Source organism: Otolemur garnettii, unplaced genomic scaffold (genome assembly GCF_000181295.1).
Source record: "Otolemur garnettii isolate 467f Iridium unplaced genomic scaffold, OtoGar3 scaffold00076, whole genome shotgun sequence".
In the NCBI taxonomy this organism is placed as follows: Eukaryota; Metazoa; Chordata; class Mammalia; order Primates; family Galagidae; genus Otolemur; species Otolemur garnettii.
In genome coordinates, this window is record NW_003852471.1 from 5,924,356 (window position 1) to 5,944,099 (window position 19,744).

At 45.5% G+C, this 19,744-nt stretch overlaps 1 protein-coding gene across 1 annotated transcript in view; it reads right to left on the minus strand.

Annotated features, from left to right (window-relative positions):
- RARRES1 (retinoic acid receptor responder 1) overlaps nucleotides 1-19,744 on the minus strand; it is a 28,019-nt gene that overhangs the window by 1,518 nt on the left and 6,757 nt on the right. The window contains exons 2-4 of the mRNA XM_023515675.1: nucleotides 13,939-14,001; nucleotides 10,982-11,165; nucleotides 6,553-6,689 (exon numbers count right to left, since the gene is read on the minus strand). Of these exons, the coding sequence (XP_023371443.1) occupies nucleotides 6,553-6,689; nucleotides 10,982-11,165; nucleotides 13,939-14,001 (384 nt within the window). The remainder of the gene's footprint in view (nucleotides 1-6,552; nucleotides 6,690-10,981; nucleotides 11,166-13,938; nucleotides 14,002-19,744) is intronic.

A 19,744-nucleotide genomic window follows, 5' to 3' on the forward strand; every position in this document is an offset into this window, starting at 1 on the left:
TTTTTTTTTTTTTTTTGCAAATGTTTGTTTAGTACTAAAAATGGAAGAGAGGAATTTTTTTTTTTTTTTTTGAGACTGTCACTCTGGGTAGAGTACTGTGGCATCACAGCTCACAGCAACCTCAAACTCTTGGGACTCAAATGATCCTCTTGCCTGAGCCTCCCAAATAGCTGGGACTATAGGCACCCAACACAATGCCCAGCTATTTTTAGAGAAGGGTTCTTGCTTTGGCTCAGACTGGTCTCCAATTCCTGAGCTCAAGCAATCCACAGCCTCGGCCTCCCAGAGTGGTAGGTGTGAGCCACAGTGCCCAGCCAGGAAATTTTTTTTAAATAAAAACTTAAATATGGATTATAATTTTAGTCTTCTCCTAGCAGGTTATTATAAAGACCACTAAGGAATATGAAAAAACCAAAAAAAAAAAAAAAAGTACTTGATGGAGGCTTTTACAAGCCATGAAATCTCCACTAGGTGAGGAGGGTCCTGAAGGGCAAAGATGCAAGGAAGGCACCAGATAAGTCAGGAACTGACAGCTTTTTCTGTGACATCTTCTTTGCAGTATCGGGTAGGTTTCCCTCCTGCCTCACAGGATACCCAGGAATGTTCCAAGCAGCCAGAAGCATAAGCTGCAGAGTCAGAGAATTCATGAGAGAAAACCCAGTGTCTCACAAGAGGGTAGTTAGTGAAGGTTCCAGCGATCAGTCTGGCATTGGTTGGTTTGGGGAGTGTAGTTAGCCGTTTGACCCTCCTTTGGTGACTGTCTTTACACTGGAAGGAAATGATAACCTATCCCAAGACGTTCCACACCCCAGCTGGCTGCTTTGTCTTGTGATTATTATCTGCAGTACTTCTGGAACGTCTGACCTCAAGCAGGCCTTCCACCTTGGCCTTCCAAACTGCTAGGATGACAGGCATGAGCCACAGCACCTGGCCATCTGCACTAGTTCTCAAAGCTTGATCATTTACCACGGATTGTTATAATTTAAAACCTTGGTTTTATGGTTTTACTTTTAAATTTAAAGTGTTTTTTCTTTTTTGGAGAATGCCTTCTTGTTCTGTCTTTGAAGCTCGTATATCTGAAGGAAATCATGGCAGTCTTCAGATTTGAGGAAAAAAAAGAGGCAGAGATTAAAACAAATGATGGGACAACACCAACTCCGTGTTACAAACTATTTTTGCTAAAAACACAAAGTGTTACTCATTTTTTAATATAAAAATCTAAGTCGTGATAACACGCGGGCACTCTATCATTTGATTAAGAACTTCCTCATTAAAGTTCTTGAAACATCCACTTACATTTCTGTTTTTATAGATTCTTTCGCCTGTATGAGTAAGCCCTTAAACCAACCAAAAAGCACAGCTATTAAACAACTGCAGAAAAGGACACTGCACATTCCAATCTGGCGAAATATTCCAGGATTAGACCACCCCCAACCAAGCCAAGCTCTGCCAAGAAGTTATTATTTTTAATGTTATTCAGAAATAGTCTTTTCGGCTTCTATTCAAATCACAAATGTCAAACCCTGTGGTCCAAATTCATGATGATTTATAGTTACATTTTCTGGTAACTCAGCGTTTTAATCTTCCTGGAGACAGACCGGAAGTTTTTGTTTGTTCCTGTTTATGTGTTCATGATTTCACCTCCTCCACACCCCCCAAAAGGAGAATGATCCCTGGCTGACCCAGTGGTTTTCGTAGAGTGAGCAAGTTCATGTTAGTAATATCAGCTATCAAAAGCAGATTTCTCAGCCCATCTCAGGGTAGATGAGATAGGGTCTTTAATGTACCTTTGGCTGATGGACACACCTCTATTTGGTAAAAACAAGCCGATCGATAGTGATGTGCCCGTCAGCTAGGGGGTTGGGGGCACTCACAAAATCTGGTACTGATAAACGTTGGAACAATACTCAGTTTTACTTTTCTCCATTCACATCGAAGGCTAGAGGTATAGGAAAACACCCATTTCTTTTCTCCTAGCCAACATATGCCCCTTGTCCTTGCCATAGTCCTCATGGTATTGGGAATGATGTCTATTCTTTAGTTCTGAAGCAGTGATTGTGTAGTAAGATGGGTCTTAGTTTATATGTGTATTTCAGTTCTTTTCTTTGCCATTCTTTCCTTAGGGCTTATTCATTTGGGGCTGTGAGTTTATAAGCTTGTATTTCCTCACACAATTGCATTAAAAGGTAAGCTCACCCTCAATGTAAAGATGGTAATCCCCCCTCAAAAGTTTATGGAAGAATTATATAATCTCCATACTTGTCTGAGCTGCCTGTGGCCCCAGAGCCCTCCAGGCACTTCCTCCCTTGGCGCTGTCTTGGTTTTCTAAGCCCCACTCACTGCTCTGCTGCCTGTCTCCTGGGGCAGTGTTAGGATTTCTGCTTTTAGTGACTTTTTAAAAATCATTGCTTGTTGCTTCTTTTGCTAGAAGATGATGGGACTCATCAGTGACCACTGAACAGCAGAATTGAAAATCTGCATACTTACATACTTTTCCTTAAGAAAACTCTAATCCGAAGTGTGTATCAACCTGGAAACCAAATTCCCAATTGCTCCAGTGATTTTGATTTGTGTTAGTTTGAAGGACTCCGATCACTTTTGTTGGTCCTTGTGTAATGGGCCCTAACAAGCAAGTGATTTGCCCTGGTGACCCAGTGAACCATCTGTGTATTCAATTACTATTTATCTAAAACCCAGACATCACAGAGTAAGAAAAAAAAAGTAAAACGCACTCAGTGACCATTCTTCTTCTGCACTTTTGTTTGTTAGCTATCTAAAAACATATTTATAACAAGTATGTCCCCACTTTCCAACCTACAGGCTGGCTGAGGAATATTAATGGGCAGAGCCTGCTGAGAACGAGAGAGACGTGGCTGCTGTTTCTGTCCCCTAGTATGTCCTGGTAGTAAAAATGTGTCATGTGCAACTGGAAGAGAAGGGAAAACACTGACACTGCAACAGTCCTGCCTGGTGGCACCTGCAGTCCCCACTATTTGGGAGGCTGAGGCAGGGGGGTTGCTCAGACCAGGAGTTAGAGACCAGCCTGGGCAACATAGCAAGACTCCGTCTCTAAAAATAAATAAGTAAATAAAAATTAGCCTGGTGTGTGGGGCACACACCTATAGTCCCAGCTGTTTGGAAGGCTGAGGCAGGTAGATGATTTGACTCCAGGAGTTTGAGGCTGTAGTGAGCTGTGATCATGCCACTACACTCCAGCCTGGGCAACAGAGGTTTCTTTATAAAGAAATATTAACTTATTTCTTTCTGTTTGTGTGAGGACCAGACCAGCTCCATTTTGTTGTTTACTGCAAAAGTACTGTTCCTAAGGTCCTAGCCCACAGGGCCACACCCTGCAGTCTTTTCTCATTCCATTCCTAGTTGCTCAACTGCAGCTATCAATAATGCCACCTTGGGCAACAGAGCCATAAGTTCCCATTTCCTTGTTAACTGAGTCACCTTACCACAATAAACAATGAGTTTCTATTACCTTGACAGGTAATTTCCCTCCAGCCACCTAATCAAGCTGTCACGACCCTAGCCCCCAGTTAAGAAATCCCCCCACCCCTCACCTGTACCAATCCAAATTCCCCTTTACTAGTGAAATCATCAATCACCAATTAAGACTGTAACTTTGCTAGTGAAGTCACTAACCACCAATGAAAAGTGTACTCGTACCCTTCTCCCTTTTTTGCTTTCTATACCCCATAAAAACCCCACACACCCCGGGTTCGGGGCTCTTCCTTGGTGTGTACACTAGGAGAGTCCAAACCCGGGTTTGAATAAAAACCCCGCCTCTTTCCTTTTACATCGGAGTGTGTCTCGGATTCCTCTGTTTGGGCTGTTTGGGAGAATTTTCGGACCTAATATCTGTACATTGTGTTGTTCTAGTCCCATTGAGTTTCCTCTCACACTCGTTACAATTAGTTTAAAATTATCTTGACACTATTTTCTATACTTTAAATCAGCAGTTCTCAACCTGTGGGTCGCAATCCCTTTGTAACAATGAAAATACATCCTGCATATCAGATATTTACATAATGATTCATAGCAGTAGCAAAATTACAGTTTTGAATTAGCAATGAAAATAATTTTATGGTTGGGGGTCACCACAACATGAGGAACTGTATTAAAGGGTCACGGCATTAGGAAGGTTGAGAACCACTGCTTTAAAGAAACCTCTTCCTCCTAACTTCTCAAGTACGGTAAAAGCATCTTGGTGAGGATACGGTCATCTTAGTAGATAAGAGACCAAGAGAGATGGAGATAAGCTTCTATCAAGCAAAAGGACTCTGCTGTATCCTGACTTGTTACATAGCAACAATCAATTAGAAGATAATTTATATTAAAAAGCATTCTACAAGGGGAAAGAAATATGTTCACTTTTATAAGTAAAAAAAAAAAAAAAGGTTTTACAAGTGGCCTTTGAAGGCACACCTAAGGGTTTATTGTTGGCATTCAAAGTGCTGACTTAAATCCTGCATTGTAAGATACTAACTGGTCTGCACCCAGGGATGACTCCATGAAGAAAATGAATTATTTTTTTTTTTTGGCCAGGGCTGGGTTTGAACCCGCCACCTTCAGCATATGGGGCTGGCGCCCTACCCTTTTGAGCCACAGGCGCTGCCCAAGAAAATGAGTTTTTAAAGTTGGTGTTCTGATTGGTTCAGACTGCCTCTCAAAGAAGTTGATTTGTTTACCTGGAAAATGCCCATCTCACTGCTTTACATAACATTTGCCTGACAGAAGCCCTCACACTAGTTAAATCCAACCATTTGTCTACCACATACCCACACAGCAGCGAGTAACAACTCGCAGTTCATGCCCAGAGGCCAGGAGGCCTGCATCATCCCATGGTCCCCCCACCACCCCTGGGCACCTGCTGCCTCATCCTCGCTCTCAGCTGATGGCACTGAGAAGACAGAAGCAGTTAGACTCTCGCTCCTCCGAGCTCCCACCTTGGCAGCTACCCTCCTCCCTGCTCTGGGCGCTGTTCTCAGCTTTCCCTGCAGGTGGATTCTCCTAAACCATCTGGACTGGTCAGATTCCTCTTGCCTACTCAGAGATAGGAATTCCAACAACTTTCCCTCTTCCATGCAATTCCTACTTTGCCCCTCTCTGCAGGATTCTCATTAACACATAAATATGCTGTTTCCTTTTCCAGCTTAAAAGTACAACTGAAAGAAACTCTTTTTCAACCCTTTGCTCAGCCATCCTCTCCAGCTACCATCCCCTTCTGTTCTTTTACTCCCTTTTATAGCTGCATTTCTTGAAGGAGATGGAGATTTCTTGCCTTCTTTCCTCTCATCCTGTCCTGAGGGCTTTTGCCCCGCTGTGTCCGTGAGATAGCTCTTCCAGTTGCTAAGCTGAATGGGCAATTCTCAGTCCTCATCTTACTTGAATTTCCAGCAGCATTTGATACTGCCAGGCCACCTGCATCCTTGAAACACTTTCTTTTCCCATCTCTCCAGCCTCTAAAGTTAGAAGTGTCCCAGTACTCCGTCCTTACGTAACCTACTTTCTTTGTCTACACTAATGACCTATGATCTCATCCAGACTCGAGGCTTTTAATGCCAGCTAGATGGTGACGACTTCAGCACAGACTTCTCTCCTGAACTTCAGACTATCACGTCCAGATCACTAGCACACCCCAAACCCTGATAATTTGCCCTCAATCTGCTCCTCCCTATATCTAGCCTTTCTGATCAGCATGGGAAAGCTCTATCCTTCCAGTTACTCAGGCCAAAATCCTAAGACTCACCCTTAGCTTTTCTTCTTCTATGATATCCACAGCCAACCCATGAGCAAATCTGTCAGTCTATCAGAATCCAGATACTTCTCACCACCCTGGTCCGGGCCACCACCAGGCCTAACCTGGGTCATAGCAACATCTCACTGATCCTCCTGCCTCCTTCCTGGTCTCTTAACATAGCAGCAAGAACAATCCTGCTCTGTTAAATCAGATCAGTCACTGCTCTGCTACAGCAGGTAAGACAGAAGATAAGACCCTCGTGATGGCCTCCCAGGCCTTATGTGAACTGAGCCCCCCTTCTTGGCCTCCATTTAATCTTGTCTCCTGGCACACTAGCCGCCCTGCTGTTTGTCCCACATGTCAGCCACATGGCTGCCTGATTCCTTCTGCCCGACATTCTCTTCCCTATGGCAGCAGGGCTCACCTCGTTTACCTTTGGCTTCCGCGTCAGTGATACCTCTGTTCAAATCAGCCTCATTCCGACTGTGTAAGTAAGTAGTAGATCTCTCAGCACCCTGCATTCTTGTTCCTGTACTGTAGCACTTACCAGCATTCATTTGATGTATATTTACTTGTTCATTAACTCACTTTTCTTCTCTCACTAGAATTAATTTCAGTGTTCACTGCTGTATCCCTAGTCACTAAAACGACACCTGGTCCATTGCAGACACTCGGGTATTTGCAGAATGAGTGAGATGTGATTAAAACTCCTGCTATACAATTGGAAATCCACATTAATTCAGTGTAAGAACACTGCACGGGCCATGTCTCTCGTGGCACAGGTGAATTTTCATTTTCCTTACCCACTGCTTCACGCCAGTGAGCTGGGCCAGGTAGTAGTGCAAAGACTGGGTTGTCTTCTCCCACATCACGTACGAGCTGCCAAGGAAAGCCAGATCCCAGACGGGCCTCAGAGAGGGATCAATGTGTCCATGACTGTCTGAGAAGGAGGGGGAAAGAACGTTTATTAATACAAATGCTGTCAAAGGCATTTTCCAGGCAAAATTTCAGAAATTTCAATAATGACGTAGGGTGTGAACACAGTCATACTAGTCCTCTCTGTTACAGCAAAGCCTTGAACCAGACATGTCATGTGTTTGTGTCTATTTCTATGTTAGTATTGAGATTTAGGGGGGCTGTCCGGAAGGTATCCAGCCATGTATAATAGGAAAAGTAGGGACACACTACTAACTCACTTTTCCTGTCTCACTAGAATTAATTTCAGTGTGGCTTTCACATGTGGCTGGACACTTTCTGGACAGCCCTGGCATATGCTTGATTCAGTTTGCCGCTCTGAGGAAATCTGTTACAAACAGTGTGATGAGTGTGTGGTGCACTATATGCATGCATAGTAAGAGTTAGGACGCTGTTTAATCTCAAGTCTTGTTGGTTGAGGAGTATTTTTAATTAGGTTTAAAGAATCTGTCCGTGGTCTCCACGTTGCCTTTTGGTTTGGGTCACCAGTCAATGAATGCCATGGTCTTTGCTTCCTCATCTGCCCTTCTCTAACCTTAGACCTTAAAGCTAGCCGCTGTGTTGGCAGTGTCTCTGTTCCTTGCTTTGAACACATGAAGTGATCAGTTGGATTTTTCCTACAGCATTTTTTGTACCTAAAATCTTTTAAATTCAGCGAACATTTTTTAAAACACTACTTAATATCAGACACTGCTAGAGGTAGGGATTCAATGATTAGTGATAATCTTTTGTGAGTTTAAGAACTTAAATTTTTCTGAGTCCTTAATTTATGGGACAATTATACATGGACCATCATTTTGTGCAGTTTTGCAGAGCTGCATTAAGTCTGTGTTCATAGTCTGTATTAAGGCCGAATAATGGCACAGTGCATGAGGAATCCCAACAAGCTTATTGGGAAACCAATCCTTCTTGGTAAAGCCGTCTTCAGCCTAAGTTCTATTCTGTATTGGTAGAATTTGACTTGGCTGGGTTATTCTAGCAGGCAATTCAAAGAGTATTCACCGACTGCCTTGTGCTGAGGACCCATAAAAAGATGGGTCCTCAGCCCCCACGTGTTGACAGTACACAGGTGCAGCTTACACACTGCTAAGTGGGGACGATCAGAGAGCTGAGGGAGAACGGGGAGGGAGAGGTTTCTTCAGGCTGGAGAGGTTTGGGAAAGGTTCACAGACATGAGATTTTTGCTGGACCCCGAATTCCTGCCATGTCTGCGGGGGTGGGAGTAGGGGCACAGTAAGAGAGTGAGCTCACGAAGGTAGAAAGGCCCTGGGCAGCTTCAGGCTCAGGGACTGGTGCTGATAGGCTATAAACTATTACTATATCTGCACCAGACCGTGCCTGGCCTGCGTGCGGTTCCGGGTGGGCATGGACATTGATTCATCAGTAAGTGTGGGAAGATGACTCTCACTGCTGGTGCTGGACAGATAGAGGGGGGACTGAGATCTGAGGGACTGGGTGGGGGACTGTTCAGTGGTCTCAGGGAGAAGGAGGACCAGCATGGAGGGAGGGGCACTGGGTTCAGAGAAGATCAGATGGGTCCACCCAGGACCCTGGACATAGGCTTGATAGGAAACGGCAAGTTACTAAATGTTAGGGGGTGAGTTGACAATGACCACGGTCTCTAACCAGCTTTAGAACAGTAATACATGGACTATGAAGTAAATGAAGCCCAGAATGTGTAGACCTTTGGGGTGAAAATAAGTAGAGTTTGGTATTAACTGTATTAAATGCAGCGTCAAGATCGACAAGGGTGAGGAACACGAAAGACTGTGGGCTGGGTGATCTGGGTGGTCCTTGGGTCACCAGGGTACAGCAGTTCTAATTACAAACATAGAGTAGAAGTCACATAGGAAGAGGCTGAGGATGAAGCAGTGTGTATAGAATCTACTTTTGAAGAATAGAAGAGAACATGGGAGATGGTTCTATGACTTGATCAACGGAGCTCTGATCTCGACCATCCTCTGGGGCAACAGAAGGAACTGGCTGACAGAAGCTTTCAAAAGCAGGAGTGACACTAATGGGCCAATGTAGGAAGAAGCCAGAGAAGCCAGAATCAAGGACACAATGTAAATGAAAAGGAGTCTTAGAGGAAAGGAGAGAGTTGGGAAGATTAGAGACTTCTTGACATGGAAAGAAATTACAGAGTCTAATGTCTCTATCTCAGCAAAACAGGATCAAGACTACCCCTGAAGGTGTGTGCTGCCAGGCCAGGCTCTGGGCCGTGAAGAAGTAGACAAGCTTTAACGCTTGCAGAGCACAGTGAGAGACTTAGAAATGAATATGAGCAGCATCAAGGGCCCAGCAGTAGGGGGATATTGTTTAGAAGGAACCTGTTGAGAGTAAACCAAAAAGGTGTTTGTTTTCCTGCACTGTCATCATTCATGGTCGCATGGTTCATCCAAGTGGGGTTTTTGTTCCTTAAGGCTTTCCGGTTAATTAACATCCAAGTGCCTTCAAGTGTAGAACTGAGCAATTTTAGCCTCTCCATTAGTCTGTTCTAGGCCATTGCCTTCACCTGGTAATGCTGTTTTTCTGCCAGCATATGTGTTAAGTAGTCCACAGGGGCTATGACTCAGATGTCCACTCTCGGGCGGAGTGTCAGCACTGTATGAATGAGTTTGTTGTGCCTTCCTGGTAAGAGCAGTGGAACCATAAGGATTTCAGAACATTGTGTAAGGTAGGACTCTGGATTCAACATCTTGATAGCAACATGTTTCTTGTTATACTTTTTTTTTTTTTGAGGCAGAGTCTCAAGCTGTCACCCTGGGTAGAGTGTCGTGGCGTCATAGCTCATAGCAACCTCCAACGATCCTCTTGCTTCAGTTTTTCTATTTTAGTAGAGATGCCATTTGCTGGAGTTTGTCTGTAGAAGTTTATGAATTCATTAGAAGAAGTGAAATTTTTACTCATAATAAAAACCAGACAACTTTTTTGGAGGGAGGAAAAGCAATGGGAAGCAAGGATATTTGAAATGGATTAGATCTTTTCACTGACCAGGCACTACAATGGTCCTTGGATTGATAAGATACTGAACAGAATCTGCTGAGACATGAACTGGCTAAAATTTGCTTTGTTTAAAACCAAAACTTTTCAGTTTTAAGTATCATTTATGGACAGGCAATACATAGGCCCCATTAAGTGTCTCCCTAAATTTACTGTGACTTTTAAAAAGGTTATTTGGAGGACGTTTTGTAGTAGCTACATTAAGTCAGACTGAGACAGAGTGACCCTTACAGGAATACAGGACTACTAAGTGAACTTGGTCCAGTTAAGCTACACCATTTAAAAGTGTCCAAAGCCTAGTAATCCTGTTGCAACAGGACTTGATTCCAGTTGTCTATTACATGAGAATCATCCACGGCTCAGAATTTAAGAAAGACAAGGAATGGATTCCACTTCCAGGTTTTTAAGAACACTCAATCTGAATAACCTGAGGGAGGGCAGAGACACTCTGGATTGGAGTCCACGGGTCCTGTCCTTCAGGGCTGATGGGATCACCACCCATCTGGGCGGATGAGTGAACCAAGGTGGAGTGTGTGGTGAGCAGCGCCATGGTGGCCAGATGTCACGGCTAATACCCAGTGCAAGTCCAGAGATAACTCCTGTGGCTTTGAAAATTGGATTTTCCAGTAAATGTGCTGAGTCTTAGCTGCTGCCCACACACTCTATGAGAGCCAGAGCAGGCGCTCTGCTGCAGTTCAGCTGAGTCACTTCAGAGGCAGGGCCAGCTCCCAGAGACGGCACCACTGCCCGTTGGCTGCTGACCTGAAATGAGACCAGCGTGATCCTGCTGCAGTACCCCAGAGGGGCCCGAGGCCGCTGGGGTGCCAGCCCTCGCGAGCAGGGCTGTGATGGCAGAGTGCAGCACCTGAGGTGTCTTGTCATCCAAAGTTTCCAAAGCTACCACCCAGATTAGAAGTTCTGGGCTCAGCCCCCAAAACTGCACCCCCAGGTGCACGCCTTATCCTGAAGACCTCTTACCCTCTGACTGGGAGACTAAGCTCTTACTGTGCTCCTCATTCTGGGGTGAGAAATGGGGACATTAAAGGACGCAGATAGCTTCTGGTGGCATTACTATATTGTACTAGAAATGAAGAACAGGAAAATGATACCTCTGAGTTTTGTTTGCATACCACAGACAGCCTACAGTTGAACTGAAGTGCCAATTTAGGGATAAAAGTGTAAATGATTGTTCGTTTTCAGAGTTAGTAATTACATACATTCCCTAATACAGAAATTCCAGATACTGATTCATACCAGGAATGCTGACTCCATCCAAGGGGGCCTTCAGTCGCTTCATTTGCTTGTAAAGCAGGTAATCCTCCTGCTGCTGTTTCTTTTTCTCAAAGAGCCGTGTACAAGTTACGTTAATGGCTGGTCTGGGTTTCTGATTCTTGAAAAACACTCGAGCAGAACATTTCCCCAAACCTTCCTCGCCTTCCTAAAGTAAAGATTTCGGAATGAAACAGGATTAAAGGGGAAGGTTACTTATCACCCCTTCCTCACCCCAAGGTACACAACCACCACCAAGACAGAGAAGAGGACTTTGTTCACATGCCCTGGCATTAACAGAGGCAGTGGTTTCTGCTTTATGGAGAGTGGTTTTTGCCCTCACAGCACAATGATGCTTCACTTTTTGCAGTCATTTTAAACTCTTTCCTTCTGACTGTGTCCTTGTGAAATGATGCTGGGCCTATTCCAAAGGAACATCACCCGTATCTGTTGAGCACTTCTTGGCTCAAACCTCTAAGATAATGAACACTTCCTTCTCCACTGCGGACCACACAATGCTTAGCTGCCTTCAGGGCACCAACTTGAACCAACAGATGAAGCTCACTCCTTAATATAAAAATAACAGTGTCTTCACGCTGCCTTGTGAATTAGATCTTCTTATTTCAATTTTAAAAATACTAGAACTGGAAGACGAACCCCCTGCATGTCTCACAGCTAGTAAATGGTAAGCCACGACTTGAGCTCACCTCTCTCTGATACCAAAGCCCAGGCTCTGTGCTCACTCCATCTCTCCATTCTGAGATCTGATCCAGAAGAAGTGGAGGCACAGGTCATCCAGATGGGACTCATTCAACTCCCTAAGTTGTATTTATCTGCATTTATAACTAAATGTAGATTTACTGGGTATTCTGGGGTCATCCTCATTTACTTTCCAATCCAGAGACATCTGGCACTTCATACAGATATTAGGTGTATGAGCATGATTCATTTCTCAGATTTCTGTGAGCTTGTAGGTCCTTATTCAGACAATAAAAGCCAGGGAACTTAGGCCCAGAAAAATGCACAGGTGCTCATACCTTCAACCCTGGGCCTAAGAATGTGAGGCAGTTCCCCGGCCGCTAGTCCTGGCCCCATCCAAACCCATCCATGGGTCCTGAGTTAAGATCCCTGTTTGCAGCGTCGTTGCCTGACCAGTTGAGACAATACCCTTCTTTATTCTTTTGTGGTTGTTTAAACTAGGTGAAGTCCCAGCTAAAGCAACCACCAAAAGCAAACTTAGAAAAAACAGAGAAACAAATAGTAATCAAAATCAGATCCGATTAATAAAGCCTACTTCTAGAACTAAAAAACCTGAAAAGTGCTTTCCAGTGGACAGCTTTTCCTCCTGTAAGTGCTAGCTTTGAGTGAGAGGTAGTAGGAGTAGCAAATTTATTAGAAATGCTGATTATCGATAAAACATAGGAAAAAAGCAAAAGGGCTGGGTGCAGTGGCTCACACCCGTAATCCCAGCACTTGGGGAGGCTGAGGCAAGAGGAACCCCTTAGGCCAGGGGTTTAAGACCAGTCTGGGCAACAAAGTGACACCCTGTATCTACCAAAAAAAAAAAAAAAAAAAGGTTATTGTGCTATGCACTGATAGGCCCAGCTATTTGGGAGGCTGACTTGGGAGGATCACTTGAGCCCAGGAGTTTGAGGCTGTTCTGACACCTCTGTACTCCCAGCTGGATGACAGAGCTGAGAATCTGTCTCAATCAATTAATAAATAAAGAAAAGAAAAAAGGTAAAGGGAGCACCCAAAAGATGCATATCAAAAGGCAGAAGGCGGCTTGTACAGTCCCATTGGATGTCGAGGCCACTTCCAGGAAGAGAAAAAGAACCACATAGTTTCCTCTTTTGTTTTCCTTTCTTTTTTTCTCCCCAAACAGCTCCATGGACTCAAACTGGTTGTCTGAAGATGAAAGAACTCTCTTTCACCTTCCGAAATGGAACATTTCACTCAGCTAGCTGTGCTCTTACTGCATCCACAGGATCAAACCCAGGGAAGCATATAGTTGGTCCCAATAATCTAGTAATTGTCTTTCTCTGTAGCTCTAATCAAACGCTTAGAGTTTGCAACACTAGAAATCAAAGGCACCTTTCTTACATTTTAAGAAAATTTTAATTCTAGCTTAATATACAAAGGGGATATTGTTGTCGTGTTAGAACGCATTCCTCAGTACTGGTAAGCATGGGACTGGGGAGGTCCTGTCTCCACCTTTGAGGCTCCGGGCCCTGAGACCCTTTAATCCTGGACACTGTCTGCCCATCTCAGGCTGCTTCTCAGCACAGCACAGAGAACCAGAGTTGGTTTCCTCCCTGCCCCTGCTCTGCTGGCCCAGCACATCATCTGGCTCTAATTTCTGTAGTAAGTTTTCCCTTTGCTCTCCTCTCGAAAACAGGGAAAGTGAAACTTGGCGAGACATGGGCGGCCTGGTCAGAACTGCAGTGAGGCTAAGGATGCCTGTGGCACTCGCTGGGCGCACCCTGTGCTCTGCAGAACTCCTGTCCAGAAGCTCACGGAGTCAGTTTCATGCTATGCTGGCCTGACAGCCAGAAATGTCACCAGCTGACAGGAAGAGGAATAGGCTGGCGTGTGAAAGTGAGTCACTGGAAGGACTCTGAGGTGCCAGGAGGGATGCCACAGGGAGCTGTGAAATTCTCTCCCAGGGGAGGTGACAGTCGGATGATGGTTTTCTGTGCAGCCCTGCGTAAGACCAAACGGGTGAACTACTTAAATCTCCTCCCTAGCTCTGATCTTCAAGTCTTTTTTATTTATTTATTTATTTTTTTTTTTTATTTTTTGGTGATCTTCAATTCTTGAGGACAAATAGAAAACAAAGCAAGGAAACCAAACCAAACCCCCAGGTCACTACAAGATTCTCACTTTGTTTTTAAAACTATACTCATAGGAGTTGGTAATGGGATGCTTCGACGGCCGCTTACCTCTGCCTTGTAGCGCTCTGTGCTAAACACCAGGTCAACTTTACATCCCTCCTTTGGATTAACCTGAAACAGAGAAACCGAATCTCAGCATAGCGGATGCACCATTAACGTAGTATCCAACAGTCACACTCGTGGGAGAATATGGCATGCAGATGGTAGCGGTTGCATTTATCCCTGAATAAAATTGGTGATTTATTTATTTAGAAGGAGAAGATGTGGTCGGATCATACCATTCTACTTGCCAATATGACACCTACTCACACAGAGGGAGGTTGCATTCCGGCTAGAAGCCCCCTTGTAAGAGCTGATAAAGGAGAAGGGGCCAGGCATGTGGGGCACTGGCCTGAATTCCTTCATCCCCAGCTCTTCTGCGCCTTCTCCACACCTGTCTGAGTGCTGGGCTAAGTCAGCAAGCCAGAAGGGGCAGGCTCACCATCATGGCCAACCCATGGCCAAAGGAGGGACACGGGCAACAAATAATCTTAACTCTGTAACACATAATAAATACCGTGCTTTCTGGGATGGGAGTGGCAGGGCTGGAAGGGTGATGAGTAACGAGAGAGCAGTGGCCGAGGGTGGCACCTGGGAGGAGACGCTCTCTAAGCTGAGATCTAAAGGACAGAGAGGAAGCAGCCAGGCCCAGATCTGGCCAGGGCCACACCCTACAGGCAGAGGGGATCCCAAGTACAGGCATGGTGGGGGGCTTCAGTCTGAGACGGGAAGAACTTTCAGCACAGAAGCAGTCCTTGTGTTTCTTTCCTTTGCAGCTTTCCCGGGCAGGCACGCTTCTGAGCTTTTCAAATGCATGTTCTGGTTTGTAAACCTGCTGAATTGATGTCAGTGGATATTTTTATTGCACACATAGCCGTATGACTGAACAAAGTTAAATTCTTTAGAAGAATTTCCTATGATTTGCCATCATTTTTTTAAAGATGGCAAAATGATTATTTAGTAAAAGCAATTATTTTCTAGGGAAGAAAGGGAACTTTCTGTTATATGGAGCTGAAGTAACTTCAAAAGTCTCAAGACAGTTAGACTTTGAAAACATCAATTTTCTTTGAATCTGAGTCCAGGAACAGTGAAAATTTGGTTCAAATAACAGGGTTGGCTTATTTTAAGTAGACTAGGCATCATCCATTCCTGTTACAGAATCTTTAAAATTGCTGGGAAGCTGGAGAAGGGAGGGACAGAATCCTTGGGGTTTCTCACGCAGAGAGCATCAGCCATGCTCTGTGCAGACCCTGCTGGGAGGACAGGGGGTGCCGAGGGCACTGTGCGCAGACCACTTTGCTCAGGGCTCATCTCCAACCTTCCAGCAGTTATGATTTCACTTTACAAATGTTACCGCAGCTCAATTTACATTCACCAAGATGTGGAAACAACCTAAATGCCCATCAACGTATGAATGGATTAATAAGCTGTGGTATAAGTACACCATGGAATACTACTCAGCCACTAAAAAGATGGTGACTTTACATCTTTTGTATTAACCTGGATGGAGTTGAAACACATTTTTAGTAAAGTATCACAAAAATGGAAAAGCAAGAATCCAATGCACTCAGTACTGATAAGAAGCCAGTAGATGATCTAATACATACCCACATAAGAGAAAAAAAGCTAATTGACTTCACGTTAGGGGAGTGAGGAGGAGGGATGGAGATTGGTGTGCTCCCACTTAATGGGCGCAATGGACAGTACACGGCTCACCTCCTGGGTGTGGGACACATCTGTAAGAGGGACTCTACCTAACAAACGCAAACATTATAACCTAGTTGCTTGTACACAAGCAACTGAAATAAAAAAGTAAAAAGAACACACACAGGCTGTCTGTTCACTCGGTCACTTTTATCACCTACTATGCCAGGCAGTGGAGAGACACAGAGGTCCAGCCTTCCAGAAAACTCCTAGAGGGAAAAGAAGTCTTGCCGCTAGGCAGCGAGGTTGAGCACTGCTGCGTGCAGAGTGCTTATTTCAGGGGGTTGTACGGAACTGCGAGGCATGAACTCACTCTTTGAGGGGCGGGGCTCGCCAGCCAGGCAGAGGGTGAGAATAGGGCATAGGGCTGACTTCCAGGGGCACAGTGAGGCTGGGACCAGGGCTTGGAGACCCTCACTGTTTGGTGGAGAGGACTTGGAACGTGATCCCAAAGTCTGTGGGAGCCACACTAAGCATCACCACAGCAGGGAGGGTGCGGTTACAGCAAGAGGCAGGTAAGGTATACAGAGGGGCTAGCAGGGTGCTGGGTAGGTAAATAAATTGTATTATTTATTTGTTATTATTTATTATTATTAAAATCTATGGACATGGGCAGATAGGAAGGACTGTATTAAAAACTAGAGTCTGGGCCAAGTTCAAGGACAGGGAAGATGATAGCATGGACTCCTATGAAGGTTGAATAATGAGAGATGGATGCACATATGAATGAGTCAGGCTCGACAGTAGCTGCACAAGGCTCCCACGGCTGCTGTCTCCTGAAAGCTCCTGAAGTTCAGAGTCTTCACCACCTGCCCCTGTTGGGGGAACACAGAACTGTGGCAGCTTGCTGCCTTTGACATCCCCAGCCACACCCCCAGTTTTCTGCTCGCCAACAGGAAGGGCTTGCTGCATCAGCCTGGGGCCTCCCCCACCTGCCCGTGCACTGCGGGCCCCAAGCTCTGCCCTTCATGCTTCTGAGGGGCCTCCTGGTGCAGCCTCGTCCACAGGAGTCAGCAGTGCCCTGGGCTTCCTAGCTGTGAGGTGGTGGGGTGAGACCATTGTTGAGACAGGAGGAAGCTGAGTTAGAGGGCGTATTGGAGATGCCCTAGAGGACGCTGAGTGTTACGTAAGGAGGTTCAGCAGAGGTGGAGGTTGAAGCCATTTGATGGAAGCCCCCAGGGAAGGTGTGTAGAATGAGAAGAGTCTGAGGAACATCAGTCTTCATGTCAGTATTAAAGTGGGGCGTTCTTATATGCTATATAAAAGTATTTGATTCAATACTCTTTGAAACACATGAAGGCAAAGTGAGGCGTTCTTCCCAGGACGAAGTAACCGTTCTTCGCAGGAAGAGAGAAACAATCTGATTAATAAAGACTGTGAACTGAGTCGGTATGGAGCCGGTCTTGGAGAGTTATTGCCTTTGCTGATTAGATTTCCTTATTTTGTTTCCACGAGGTGCTTTTTAATGTATCTACATGCCATCCAAAATAAGATTTCATATTTTTGGTTGTACTGTATCGCACATCAGGACAGTCCTTTTATCTCCCATAAAGGCCTCTCCCTTCTCCTTCCTGTGAGTCACGAGTTCCTCCAGTGCTGCTTTGCTGGTTCTGGTGAGATAAGACAGGACAGCCACAGGGCCCAGGGTGGAGTTGGTGCGAGGTGGGGCGGGGCCACCTTCCTCCAGACACAGAGGCGTGAGCTCTGAGGTTTTAGGATGATGTTGAATTTTGGCTGTCCTTGATTTAAAATATTCTGTGCTAAAGAGGTCTTTGTTGTTAATGAGATCCACTCCAGAATTTATGGAGCATCTACTGTATACAAAGCACTCTGCTCGGCCCACAAAACAGGAGCAAAACAACAGGAGTCTCTGCCCTCGGGATGGTCTGGCCAGGGAGAAGAGTGTTGTAGAACTGATTATGTGATTATGTGATTACGGCCGACTTAAGAGCAGTGAAAAGATAACCAGAGAACTGATCTAGTTTAGGGATCCGGGAAGGACATATGATCTGAACTCTGAAGATGAAGCTGGAAGAGGCTGGCCCAGGGAGGCCGCACCGCAGGCTGTAGTTAGGGATTGAGCCTGAGGAGAGTGGAAAGCCACTGGTAAGAGGGACTGTGACATGATCCCTCTAGCTCAAGTGTGCAGAACTGATGCTGGAGTGAGGCCATGTCTAGAGGGAATGCAGAGACGGCAGCAGCCTGGTTGAGGAGGCAGGGCCTGAGCTGGCTGGGGACCGTGGAAACAGCAAGAAGTGAATAGTGGACACAGCTAAGCCCTACTACAAGGCAGAAATCATCATAGGAAACAGCATTTTCTATTAACCAACATTTCAAACATCAAGTATCATTTAAAAGATGCCTGCATGTAGAGAATCACAGCAGACACCCAGCTGGTCCAGGCCCAGTACAGTTCTAAGCACTGTGCATGTATTAAGTATGCTAGCAAAGCTCTGCTCAGACTTATTAGTAATTAGAGAACTGCAAATTAAAAGGGCACTGAGACACCGCGGTAGACTAGTAGGCTGGCAATCAGCTGGCAACTAGGTAGGGCCCACCTGTAGAAGGAGCCCTGATGTCCACCCTTTCAGGCCAGGCTTAGATGGAAGTGTGACTTAGTGCAGGTGGGGAGCACCCCGGGAGGGCGAGGACTGAGACACGCCTGAAAAGGAGAGGCCACCTGGGGAGGATGTGGGTCAGGGCCTGGAGGTGAATAGCCCAGCCTGGGGAGGTTAGCAAAGAAACATCAGGATACACTGGGGACTGGGTTACGAAGGTGGACGGGACCAGATCACAGGTCTCTGATACAGAATTTGTGAGAACAGTGAGCCTCCCACTCAAAGGTGCCACAGAATCCCCCAGAGGGCTTGCTAAGATGCAGCTGGAGGTCTGAGGCGGGCTCAGGAACTTGCATTTTACCAGGTTCCCTGTGATGCTGATCCTGTGGTCCGGGGACCACACTTTGAGAATGTCTCTCTAGCTGCCACGTGGAACCAGTGACATTGTGAGGGAGGGGTGGAAAGTGATAAGAGGCTCAGGTGGCAGTCCCTGGAATACAGCAGAGCCTCTAAACCGGACAAGCCCACAGCTCTCTCTAAAGGCTTGGGTGTGTCATCGGGACCGAAGGCAACAGAGGAGTGTTATCCCAACACTGCAGAACCGATGCTGGAGTGAGCTGGTGGCCAGCTCTTTGGCAAACCAGGTTAGAAAGCCCGGGTGGCAGGTCTGTCCTCTGCTTCAATAGGTGCAACTGACAGACTCCATAGCCACATATCACAAGCACCATTTTCCAAGAAGGAACATTTGGAGGAGGCAGTCTAGACTAAAATAATTTTTAAAGCAAAGACCCTCCTTGCTTTCTGTTGCATGGATCACGACTTCGCTTCACCATGCTCACACACCACACGCATCACGAAGTTAAAACCGTGGCTCTAAGCGACTACAGTCAGCAAAGGCCATTCACCATCAGACATAAAGCTGTGTTTCCACGCTGGTGGAGCAAAGATCTTTCTTCTGCTACACATCTGTACTATCTTTGTTAGGCACTACCCAATTTTTATCATTTAAAAAAATATTTGGCAAAGTGAATTTGAAATATTGAAGTATTTAAATATTTTCGAATATTGGAAAGATTAGGTAAAGTCATTGAAAGTGTATTAGAAATAAACCTGAGGAACTTGGTGAGGGAGAGAGATAGGTATTTATTCTAAGGGCATATTAAAAAAAACCCAACACCCTCTTTAAAATCAAAGAGCCATCAAGAATCTTGCTGCGGCTGCCCAAGGAGGCGGCTCCGAGGACATGAGTGGAGAAGCAGACAGGGGACCCTGCACTTTGGGGAGAACTCCCCGTTTCCCCTCTGTCACTGTGGCTGGTTGCTAAGCACTGGTCCCTTCCTATGGCCTCAGGTTGTGACAACTTTCAGCTTCAGGTTTCAGGCTGAGGGGTGGGTGGGAGGACAAGTCTCCTTCCTCCAGAGCTTCCCGGTGTTTCTAATCTCCCCTCCCACGCAAGCTGTGACTTTCTGGGCTTCTAAATGTCCCCTCCAGCCTTCATGTTTGGTAAGTAAACCCAAATGTCATGCTATTCTAGTAAAAGTGAACTTCATTTT